The sequence below is a fragment of the Coffea eugenioides genome, chromosome 1 (assembly GCF_003713205.1).
Source record: "Coffea eugenioides isolate CCC68of chromosome 1, Ceug_1.0, whole genome shotgun sequence".
In the NCBI taxonomy this organism is placed as follows: domain Eukaryota; kingdom Viridiplantae; phylum Streptophyta; class Magnoliopsida; order Gentianales; family Rubiaceae; genus Coffea; species Coffea eugenioides.
The window spans coordinates 29,807,742-29,820,150 of NC_040035.1; the positions used below are offsets into that span (position 1 = coordinate 29,807,742).

The 12,409-nt window shown below is 37.7% G+C and overlaps 1 protein-coding gene across 1 annotated transcript; it reads left to right on the plus strand.

The window, feature by feature from the left end:
- Window positions 1-6,661: 6,661 nt before the first annotated feature.
- Window positions 6,662-7,083, plus strand: LOC113770076. Its single transcript, XM_027314431.1, has 2 exons — window positions 6,662-6,778; window positions 6,856-7,083. The coding sequence occupies exons 1-2, from the start codon at window positions 6,662-6,664 to the stop codon at window positions 7,081-7,083; spliced, it is 345 nt and encodes a 114-aa protein (XP_027170232.1).
- Window positions 7,084-12,409: the final 5,326 nt, after the last annotated feature.

Sequence of the window (12,409 nt, forward strand, 5' to 3'; positions counted from 1 at the left end):
CAAGAAAACAGTTCAAAAGTAACTTTGGAAACAGTTCAAAAGTAAATAATGCAAGAAACGTTTCACAAGTACTTTGAAAATAGTTTAGGGTCACTCACCTCCACGGCTCAGAAATCATCCAAGTCTTGCTCAAATCCAAGTCTTAGATCACAAACTCAATGCAAACAAATCCCTTCAAAGTTCGGACAGCACTTCCCCTGAATTTGCTAACTTTTCCAGCCATCATGGCTTCATTATTTCCTCATTCCAACCCAAAGGTACACACACAACAACAAGTTCATCCAATAGCCATTCAGCAAGCTCCAAGTAGTACTAGTACAAGTCAAGCTAGGGAAAAGTCCGGAAATGAAAGTTAAGCTCAAAATCAGAAAAATAGTTTTGGACGTCATTTTGCGGTAATAGTACCAAAGGCGCTACGATTGTCGGATGAAGGTACAAGACCCACTGTTTCGAGGCTAAAATATAGGGCTACAATATTGCAGAAGGTCACTCAACCCAGTTTCGAGTGTAACCAGGTCAAAAATGCAAGATACTACACCAGAATCACAAAAACAGATTCACAGAACGCATTCTAGCGGAAACATTATAAAGCAGGCTATCCAAGTCCAAATCCAGAAATTCTAAAATCAGATGAAAGCTAAGAAACAGGGCTACATTTCATCAGAAGATCTCAACAACCAATTCGGAAGCAATTCCAGCCAAAACAACCAATTACAGGAGCAATTCTTACATTCGGGTAAAACCAGAACATCAATAGTAATTTCAACGTTTCTCATTCTACGCTACTCCGATTGACCTGAAATTTTGTAGGAACCTCTAGAATATCATTACCTACAACTTTGATGTTTTAAGCCAAGGCCAATTCGGCCTCTAACTAGGAGCTATAAATTCGGGCAGAATGCACAATCATAAACCCTAATTTTCCAAAATTTCTTCCAAAACAGAAATTGTTTGCAATTTACCACTTTTTCCACCTCATAGAGTCCTTAAATATCATTTCCAATCATCATATATAACCACACAATCATATCCATATGAAAACAGAAAAATCTCCAATAATTATAAAACTTCACCAATTCAACCAAAAATCAAGATATAATCCATAAAAGTGCATCTCATACCACCACCAATCATGAATTGAACATCATTTGAGGAAGGAAAGTGGTTCTTCACAACTCACCTTAGCAATACAAGAGATAGAGCAACTAGTCACCTTAGCTTTCCAAACAACTTCACAACCAAGCTCAACTCCACCAAACTAAGAGGTTTTATGGAGTAATTGAAAGATTAATCGGTTTAATTGAAAGATTGGGCAAGATTGGAGACTAGAAAATTGAGAGCTTTTCTTCCCTTTTTTGAGCAAGAGAATTCGGCCAAGAAGCTTGTAAAATGAAGAGATTTTTGGCCAATTTTAATGAAATGGTAAAGTGATGAATAGTAGTCAAACTCAAGACTAAATCTTATGGTGACACTTGTCACCTTTAGGTTTAAAACTTATCTTTTTGTCTCTCCAATACAAATATCTTAACACTTTGTAAAATAATATCACTTAATACAAAATGCCAACAAGTTGTCAAAAATATAATGCATTTACCGCACTAGCGGGTCCTACGTCCAAAATACGCTCTTAATTTCTCAAAAACTAACCGATACTAGAAAAATCATTTTAAAACTATCTTTGCTCATAAACTTTATCTGGGGAATTTTTCTAATAAAGAAAATGTAGAAAAGGCGGGCTATAAAAAAAATAAACCCTAGAAAATTAGAAAATTTACGGGTTCTCACACTTATACTTTCGGGGCGTCACACTATTTATTTTGTAACTTTTATTGATGACTTTGCTCGAAAGGTTTGGTGTTTTGCTTTAAAATCCAAAGATCAGGTTTTGGATGTGTTTAAAGATTTTCATAGCAAAGTTGAAAGAGAGACTGACAAACAGTTAAAGTGTATTCGTGCTGATAATGGTGGTGAATACAGAGGACCATTTGAAATCTATTGTAAGTCCCATGGAATCAGATTGGAGAAAACTGTACCAAAAACTCCTCAAGAGAATGGAGTAGCAGAGAGGATGAACAGATCCATCACTGAGCGGGTCAGATGTATGCTCTCTAATGCTAAACTGCCAAAACCCTTTTGGGGTGAGGCAATGAGGACTGCAGTTGATTTGATAAATCTTTCTCCATCAGTTCCTCTAGATGGTGATATCCCAGAGAGAGTATGGATGGGAAAAAATGTGTCCTTTAAGCATTTGAGAATTTTTGGTTGCCGGACATTTGTTCATATCCCCAAAGATGAAAGGTCAAAATTTGATGTAAAATCAAAGCAGTGCATTTTCTTGGGTTATGGACATGAAGATTTTGGTTATAGGCTGTATGATCCTATTGAGAAGAAGGTGATCAGGAGCAGAGATATTGTCTTCCTTGAAGATCAAACCATTGAAGACATTGATAAAGATGACACTCAAAATCCTCAGATGACATTCCTGCTAGCTCAAATTCAGATTCAGATCCAATTCCAGTACATGTTGATTTTAATCAAGGGGGAGCTGAGACAGAGCAGAGAGAGGATGTTAATGATGGTGATAATCCTACTGCTGATGAACCTGAGCATGAGGCACCACCTACTCCACTACCGCCACCACAAGATGAGGTTAGGAGATCTACTAGAGAGAGGAGACCTTCTAGCATATATAATCCTCATGAATATGTGTTGTTGACAGATGGAGGAGAGCTAGAGTCCTACGGTGAGGCTCTCGAGCATGAGAATAAAGAAGATTAGTTGCGAGCCATACAAGAGGAGATGGTGTCCTTGCATGAGAATCACACTTATGAGCTAGTGAAATTGCCTAAGGGCAAGAGAGCTATGAAGAATAAATAGGTTTACAGGTTGAAAATTTTGGAGCACAATTCACAACCAAAGTACAAAGCAAGATTGGTTGTGAAGGGATTTAGTAAAAAAAAGGGTGTAGATTTTGAAAAAATCTTCTCTCCGTGGTAAAAATGTCATCAATTCGAGTTATTCTTGGTATTGCAGCTAGTTTGAATTTAGAGATCGAACAACTTGATGTGAAGACAGCCTTCCTGCATGGCGACTTAGAAGAGGAGATCTAAATGGAGCAACCGGAGGAGTTCAAAAAAAGTGATAAGGAAAATCTTGTATGTTGTCTCAAGAAGAGTTTGTATGGGCTGAAACAAGCACCGAGACAGTGGTATAAGAAATTTGACTCCTTCATGACAGACCATGAGTATCACAGGATTACATCTGATCATTGTGTTTATGTGAAAAACTTTTCAGATGGTGATTTTATTATTCTCTTGCTATATGTTGATGACATGTTGATTGTTGGCCGTGATACTATAAAAATTGACAAGTTGAAAAAGGAGTTAAGTAAATCCTTTGCAATGAAGGATATGGGTCCGGTTAGACAAATATTGGGATTGAAAATCTCACGAGACAGGCAAAATGGGAAGCTTTGGTTTTCTCTCAAGAAAAATACATTGAGAAAGTGCTCAACAGGTTTAACGTGAGCAATGCTAAGGAAGTCTCAACTCCACTTGTAGGTCACTTTAAATTGAATATCAAACAGTGTCCTACAAGTGAGAAAGATAAAGAAGACATGAAGAAAGTTTTTTATGCTTCGGCCGTTGGTAGCTTGATGTATGCTATGGTTTGCACTAGGTCAGATATTGCTCATGCAGTTGGAGTAGTCAGTTTGTATCTCTCTAATCCCGGTAAGGAGCATTGGAATACTGTCAAATGGATTCTCAGGTATCTCAAAGGAACTTCTAGATTGTGTCTATGTTTCGGCAATGGTAAAACTATGTTAGATAGATACATTGATGTAGATATGGCAGGTGATCTTGATAACAGGAAGTCCACATCTGGGTACTTGATGATTTTTGTAGGGGGGTAGTGTCATGGCAAAGCAAGTTACAAAAACGTTTCGCCCTTTTTAGTACGGAGGCAGAGTATATTGCAACCACTGAAACATGCAAGGAGACTCTTTGGTTGTAGAAATTCCTTCAAGAGTTGGGCATGAAACAAGAGAAGTATAGTCTTTACTGTGACAGTCAGAGCACTATTCATTTGTGTAAGAATTCCACATTTCACTCTCGATCAAAACACATTGATGTGAGGTATCATTGGATTCGGAAAGTACTGGATTCCAAGTTGTTGACACTTGAGAAGATGCATACAAATAATAATGGTGCTGACATGTTTACTAAGGCATTGCCTAAAGAGAAACTCTTGTTTTGCAGATAAGAAGCAGGTCCGGTGGAGCCCCCCAAATGAGCTGGAGGGGGAGATTATTGGACTTGTATGTGGGCCAGCCCATTTGTGCAAGTAAACAAAGCTTGAGGGTTTCTCAAGCTTAAATACATGCAGCAGCCGCGGGAGCTTTCTTACTCTTTGAAGAGTTAGAAAAAAGTCAGCCGCCACCTTCTTCATTGTGGTGAAGAACGACGAAGAGGAAAATAGCAGCGACAGAGAAACAATTTTGGAGCCTCAGTTGGAAGGTGATTTGAAGTCCGATTGAGACGAAATTTTACACACAGGATCCTCTCGTCAAACTCTACTAATCTACTGATTCAGATTTCGGATTTCCTTTTCGTTTGGTAAAACCTTTCCAAATCCACTTCTTTAACAGTTGTAGTTTTTTGGGGTGATGTTATAGCAGATTTGCTTGATTGATATTGATGCTATTATTGTCATCTGAATATTTCGGATAGACCTGTGTATTCCCATTATTGTGATAGTGGAGATTTTTTTACTAGGTCCCGTGGTTTTTCCTAATTTGGATTTTCCACGTAAAAATCTTGGTGTCCTGTGCCCTTTATTTTTCTTGCATTTTATTATCACTGCTGGTATTATTACTTGGTGATTTGGTTTATTCCTATTTTAACTAGTACTCGGGGAAAGAGTTATTTATCCTGGGTTTACTCTGATATTGTGTGCCTGTACTAGTACCACTTTCCCAACTGACTGTTGGATATGCTGCTAGAGGTGATTGAAATATGACATTGGTGCTATAGTCTATGCTTTAGTTTAGAAATCTAGTACTCTTATCTTTTGGGAAGGATATGTATTGGCCATTACTACTTGAATTGATTATGTGGGATTTAGGACCGAACATTTGTGGTTCACTTTTGTTTTGATTAATTTATAGATGTGTTATGGCCAATATATGAATTTTCGACATATATTCTATGTTGATTTTGCCTTTTGTTAAGTTGAATGTTCTGGTTGATTTTGCCTTTTGTCAAATTGAATGTTCTACTATAATTGTTGAAAATGCCATGGCAATACTATATTTGTAATGGCCAATTTCAATTCTTTAATACAAAACTCAGTGATAACCTTCAAAGTTGTCACTATCATGCAAATTTAATTTTTTTGCTATAATTGTCGGAAATGCCGTGACAATGCTATATTTGTAATGAACAACTGCAGATCTTCCAAACAAAGTTGTAAGTTCACTAAGTGACGACTATTCTTGTCACTGAATACTAGGAATGATAGTGACAAGTTCAAGTCGTCACTATAGAGTTAAAATTTGTGACGACTTTTGCTACGTTTTATAACAAAAAAATATGTGAAACAGTGACAAGAAAATTCGTCACAGAATAATAACCGTTAGTGACGACTTAATCCTCGTCATTAAATAACAAGATTTAGTGACGACTTTAAAAGAGTTGTCACACGTACCCATTTGTGACATAGAATTAGTGACAACCATATGACAATGGAAAAAGTCGTCACTATATTCATATAATGACGACTTTTTGATTTTTAGTGATGACTTTTTATTGTCACAAAAGGCCAAATTTCTTGTAGTGCCTTAATTACCTTCATGGATGCATGTTCCAAGACAACTTTGGGAAGATGCTAAGCAAGTTCTCAAATAACAAATTTATGAATGACGTCACACTACAAGAAAGAAGAGATTGACAAAGAAATTCAATCTTCAGGCCCAAAAACCTCACAAAGGTATCGTTTCTCACATTAGGCCAACTCCATACTAGAAACATCGATTGCATCAATTAACTCAAAATTGCCAAATATCAACATAACAGTGTACAAGACATTAGACATGATTGTTACATAATTTTGATATCACAAACAAAAAAGTAAATGACGTAAACAACTATCACCAAACATCTCCCCAGCATTGTCCTCAATGATGTAAAGGAATTAACGAATGAGAAAACTCTCCTGAGAAACCGTAAATAGGTATGGTGAACATCAAGTGATGTGAACATGCAGACTGGAAAACCTAAAAAAATAAAACAAAATAACATCATAAGCTAACAAATTAGATGTTAGAAAAATACACCCCAAAAATCCGAAAAATAAAAGAGTAAAAAACCTGGGGAGCCCTTAAACTATTGTTGTTGTGAACTTTTGGCCCCTCATCCAAAATTTGTTTCCGATTGGCTCTTAAACAATTAAAAATGCATACTTTGAGGACTTCTGATCACTTTAAGCACAAATCTGATTGGATTTATAGGGCATTTTTGTCTGTTCATGTTTGAATCCTCGGGACCAGTAACTAAAACAATATGAGCATCCTTTTATCACCAACTTCATCTTCTTCTTCTGCAAAAGAAAGAAAAATTAGGGTTTTGTTGCACATATAACATTGGAAACAACGAGGTGGAAGATGCCAAGATCAAATCCAATACCTCCAATGTGTGGCTGTGGATTGAGCACCATTGTGAAAACGTCATGGACTCCACAGAATCCAGGTCAAAGATATGCGGAATGCCTGCTTGCTCAGGTAATGGATAGGAGTAATTTATTGAAGTTGTTAGTAATTGCTGTCAATAATTGTTGTTTGTCATGAATTTGGGTTAGGGATGCGAGTATTCAAAATGGATAGATGAAGAAATGTGTCTGCGTTTAGTGGAGATTATACCTGAGTTGCTTCGACGAATCAATCAAATGGAGAAACAACTCAAAAATGCTGAAGAGTCAGCACAAAAGTGGGAGTGCAAAGCAGCAAAATTGCAGACAAAGGTTCAAAGGTTGGAAAGGAAGTTTGTCGTAGCTCTTGCAATCACCTACAGCTTTGTGTTAGCATGATTTGCAGCCTGGGTGATTGGAAATTTAGGGAATCATGATCTATTGCAATTACCCTAGAAGGATGTATTATAAGCAAAGGAATGAAGAAAGTGGAACTGCAATGTAATGTACAAATATAGTTCGGGGGTGAACAGAAAAGCATGTTTTGCTTTAATTGGACACAGAACGTATTGTGTTGTTGGTTAGATTTAATGGTCATATCATATTGGTTTATTTTGTTTTTTGTGAGCAATGTACAGTTGGTGGAAAGGCATGTTTAACGTGTTCTTATGTAAAGCTAGAATAGTGTAAAATTGGAAATAAAAATGATAGAACACAGGGAAACCAAAGACCTTTTTGATTAAATATCAACTGCCAACGTATAATTACATCATTAATACCAAGAGTCAAGCCACTTAATTAACAAACAAAAGGTGGTCCAACTGCATGACATCGAAGAATAAACCAAAAAGACAAGTCATTTTCATGCTCGACATAGCAAGAGACAAGTCATGTTCTGCTCATCCAATTAAGAGTAAAAGTGAAAGCAAAAGCAAAAGGGCATCCAATACCATTGACTAGTCTACAAATCTAATAGTTAGTTAAATGATAGGTCATAATTTGTTGCTACATTTATAATTATTCTCTCCTTGATTTTAGCCAAATATTGTTTTAATTATCGGATTCTACTTATATTTGGTATTTTATGCTTATTTCAGGAACGGGAATGAAAAGTACTTAAATGGATATTTTCTAGTGAAAAACATCTAACGGTTGCACGTGGGCGCGCCTAAACTCACTGCTCATAGCCGGAAATTCGGGATTGATATTTGCCAGTCTCTTAAGCCGAGTCAACTTCCTAATTTGTTAGCTGCCAGGACCTTCCTTATTCCGCGGAGTCGCTCTCAAGAAAAAGGAAAGTTTGAGGAAATTGATTTGTAATAGGACTTTCTTTTAGGAATTTGATTGGTATTAGAAAATCAATCAATTAAGAAGTTAAAAGAGGAAACGAGAAAAATAAGGCCAGATTCCCTTTTGACTGATACGGAAGCGAGGGAACAATCTGGAGGGAAGTGTCGTGACTCTTTGGGGAAGAACGACCGCTTGGTCTTTTCTCCTTAAAGGAGACAACGGCCTCCTTGCTCCTTGGCTTTTGTTTTGACGAAATTGTAAAAGCTTTGGCGTTGGGATTTTTTTCCCAACGATGAGCCACTAATCCTGTGAAGACCCCACCGTACCCAGAGGCGTACCAAAGGGTTTAGTGGATCGTCTGCCTAGCTCGCGCCAGGACTCGATACCTAAAAACGAAAAAATAGATTTCACGCCAAAAGAGAGTTTTATTTACACTATTACGTCTTCAAAAGTTGTATAGAACTACTACATCAATCCATACACACCACTAGTACCAGCAATTAAACCCTAAAGAAGGGTTTAAAGAAGCTACTAACTATAATCGTCACAACAAATATATACATTTTACTAGTCAACTTACATCAAGTATTAGGGAAAAAATCAACTATTCTATAAACCAAAAGTCACTTATACTATATACTGATGCGAAATATGGGCCACTTATGGGCCATGTTTTGAGCTGCAAGAGGTTGAACATTTTAGTAATAGTTTAGTAGTTTATTTTTCAGATTTCTATTTTATTTGGTAGGAATAAGTTCGGTGCAAGACCTCATGTTGAGTTGGATCCGATTTATAGAGTCTAGGCTCACTATTACTTAAGTTGGTGAATTAGCTTTTATTGGGTTATGCTGGGCCAGCTTTATAAGCTGACCATTAGTTAGCCTTAATTGTGATTGTGATTGGTGAGCCATTAGTTAGTTCCTTTTCCTTACTAGATTAGGTTTTCTACTTGTAGCCTATATAAGGCACCACATTACATCAATAGGGGGAGACACTTTTATCATTAAAACCGAGTGTGAGAATTTTCTCCATAGCTTTCGAGCAACCCTTGAACCACTTAGAGTTTTACTCTAGTGTTCTTGTTTGGCTTATCAATTCAAGAACCACACTTGAATTGTGGCGCCTTCTACACTTGCCTGAGGTTCACTAATTCGTTTGATTACGAGTTGAGATAGTATCAACAAGTTCGTAGTCACGGGAATTAGAGGGGTCGTAGGGTTTCCGCTGCCACCGTTTCTTGCATCCGACATCAAATCCAACAAGCGATCTTGGGTCGCGAATCTCCTCACCAACGAGATTCGTATTAACTGGCATCAGAGCTAGCTTGTTGGTAACATCGTTTATCTCTCTTTTTGGTGTCTTAATTCGGTCTGTCTCGTTAGTTTAAAAAAAAAATTTCCAATCGCTAGTTTTCTTTTTACCTTGGCTGTCCGCAATTTTTCCCATTCCTGTCCATGTTATTTTCTTGTGTTGTTGCTGCGAATCTTGTCCTTTAGTTGTGACATAGTTCAGTGAGGTTGGATCTTGAAGTAATCAAATCAAAAAACAGTATCTAATCCTTTTGTTCCTTGTCTTTTCCGCTGCTGCCCGCAATTGTCCAGGTTGTGTGCATCATGTCTCGCGTTAGTTTTCAGTTTTGTGTCACCACGTTTTGTTGTTGTTTATTGTGTCTAGACTCGTTGTTCCTTGCTGTCCTTGTGTCCTGCTCAGAAAACAAGAGAAAAAAAAAGATCAAAAAAAAGGAGAGTCGCACCAAGTAGCCTTGAATCAGGTTGTTGGAATTTCATTGGCTCTAGTTTCTGTCCCGCTGCTGGTTTCAAGCGTTTGGGGTCGTGTGTTGTTTGAGTCGTGTACAAACAACCCAGGAACATCGTGTGGGGTCTGAGTGTTCTTTCTTTTCAAGTCTGGTCGACATTGTTTTCAAGTCTTCTTTGTTTTCAAGTCTGCAAACTGTCCGCAACCACATGCAAACTGACCGCCAGTCTTATTCTTTGCAAAAAAAATTTGCCGTCATTGTTTTGTGACTTTCTTGTGCCGCTTTTAATTTCTGGAAATTCTGGGAATTATTTGTGTTATTCTTAGGCTGTTTGTTTGGTAGTTACATCGTTGTGTGTAAAAAAAAAAAAAAAAAAAGAAGAAATCTGTTCATTCTTTCTTGCTGAGTTTCGATAGTTTCCAAAATCTGTTCGTCTTTCTTGTTGAGTTTTAGTTGTTTCCAAATATGTTCATCTCGTTTTTCTTGAGTTGCTTATCATCTAGAAAAGTATTGGTACCTTGTTCTTGAAATTCTTGCGCCAAATTTGCTGGTTTCACGAAGATCTTGAAGGGATTCTGGACATTCTTGAAATTTGGAAATTGGCCTTGATATTCTTGAAGTTATTTGCTGGAAATTGTGGTTTGATCTTGAATTCTTGAAATTTGCTTGCGCGTGACATTGAAACATACCTGAACTTTGAGCTCTAATTGTTGGGAACCAAGAATCACAACCTGCCAAACATTAAAAATTGCCAAAACAGGCCGCACCAAAGCTGCAACCAAACCTGGAAATTTGTGCATTTGAGCCGAACCCATAGTTCATCTTTTGGCTGTATAAAAAAAAAAAAAAAAAGCCGTTGCAGCAGCCAATTTGATCTTGAAAGGAACAAAATAAACTGCCCATCTTGTTCTGCAACCAAGTAAGGGGAATCGGGTAACACCAAGCAAGAAAAAGAAAAGGCAGCTTCCTAGTCTCCAAAACCCAAAAGGTTTCTAAAAGCCAAAGACTTCCAAACTTGATAGACTACCTTTTAGCCGCATCTTGTTCCCTATTTTATAGCTGCACATTGCCTAAATTCCTGCCTATCTTTTAGCCGCATCACCTGCTATATTTTAGCAGTCCAAGTCGGTTAAGAATAAGACAAGGACGGCCCAGAGGGAAAAAAAAATTCTAGCAAAGCCAAAGGACCAACTTCCTTGTCGGTTAGAGCCTTGAGCGTCATTCTTAATTTTTTGTAACTTTTGTGTCAAGTCTTTTCCCGATTCTTATTCTTGAATATATTCTACCATTCCATTCTTAGTGTCCTAATTTTGTTTTCCAAGAAAATCTCTACTCTTACGAACCTCAAATTCTAGCGTGAACTTGGTTTTTAAGCTAAATTTGAGCACTTGAGGAATTCTAACTTCTTCACGGTTTTGCAAGGGGCTGTGTGAACATTTTTTTGGTGAGCAAATTAGAGTGAAAACACGAGTGACGAGCACATACACGTGAGCTTGTGTGTTGTGAGGCATTTCTTTTCTTGGCTAACCAATTTTGTTGGTCACTTAACCATGCCTCGTGGAGTTGCATCTCATTCATATCATCAAGAATTCTCAGAGAACGAGCCTCTTAAGAGGAGGGGTTCCAAGCGAACTACTTCCAAGTACTCTAGTTCCACGCATTCAATCTCCGAGCATTCACAACATGATTTTCATTCACTTCGGGAGGAAATGGATCATTTTCGCGCTTTGTGTGTATATGAAAGACATAAGCATACTTGTAATGAGTATGAGGAGGAGCAAAGGAGTTTGCGTCGAGCATCGAAGCCGAGGTCTTCATCAAGCACACGAGATTCATCTAAAGAGTGTTGTGACAATCAAGTCATGGAGTCTAAGAATTCTCGAATTGAGTCAAAGTCTCGTGAATCAAAGGCTGATTTCTGAAGCCGGACTAAAGAATTGGTTGACTCTATGATGGGAGAAATTAGCCAAGTGCTGAAGTCATATTTTGAGCAACTTAATCATGTGTCAACCGATGGTAGTAAAAGAGATGTTCCTTCTAGTCTACCATTGATTGAAGAAGTATCTATGAATGTTAGTAACCTTGAAGTCCCACCTACACAAGTTAGTTGTCATGAGCAAGTTGAGAAGGAAGAAAAGGGAAAAAGTGTGCTGACCTTGGGCAAAAATGCGAGGACTTATTTTTCTAACGACCTTACCTTTGTTTTGTTTAGCACTGCTTCTTTTACGCAGGTTAAGCAAGGAGAGATTGAGTTGATCATGGCATGTTCTATCCCTAAATCCATTAGTGAATATCAAAATTTTCATGGAGTTTGCAACTTAAGTGTTGTATCCCTTTACTACCCATTGATCAACTTCACCCATGAGCCTGCTTTGCTTGTTGGGAGGGATAATGCAGTTTCAAAGGGAGTTCTTGCACTTGAATCCTGTCCTATGTCTTCTTACCATTTTGCAACAAGTGTTCCACGTGACGATCAATCTAATGAAGTCGATCATGTTCAAAGTGTTCTTCATTTTGTCAGTTGCATTATGGAGGGTCCAAGAAGATGTGACCTTGCTGCCAATGAACCATACATTTTACCTTGTATCATGGGATCGAAGCTATATGCGTTATCTTCGAGGAGTCATTGGAGTAAAGCGAGGAGTTTCCCATGGCTGATCATGAGCATTTTCAAGCTGA

What these genes read in the sequence shown, in the direction of transcription:
- LOC113770076 (XM_027314431.1), top strand. Translation starts at nt 6,662, where the DNA reads ATGCCAAGATCAAATCCAATACCTCCAATGTGTGGCTGTGGATTGAGC. An exon ending in CGGAATGCCTGCTTGCTCAG is followed by an intron (nt 6,779 to 6,855) that starts GTAATGGATAGG and finishes AATTTGGGTTAG; the next exon opens with GGATGCGAGTATTCAAAATG.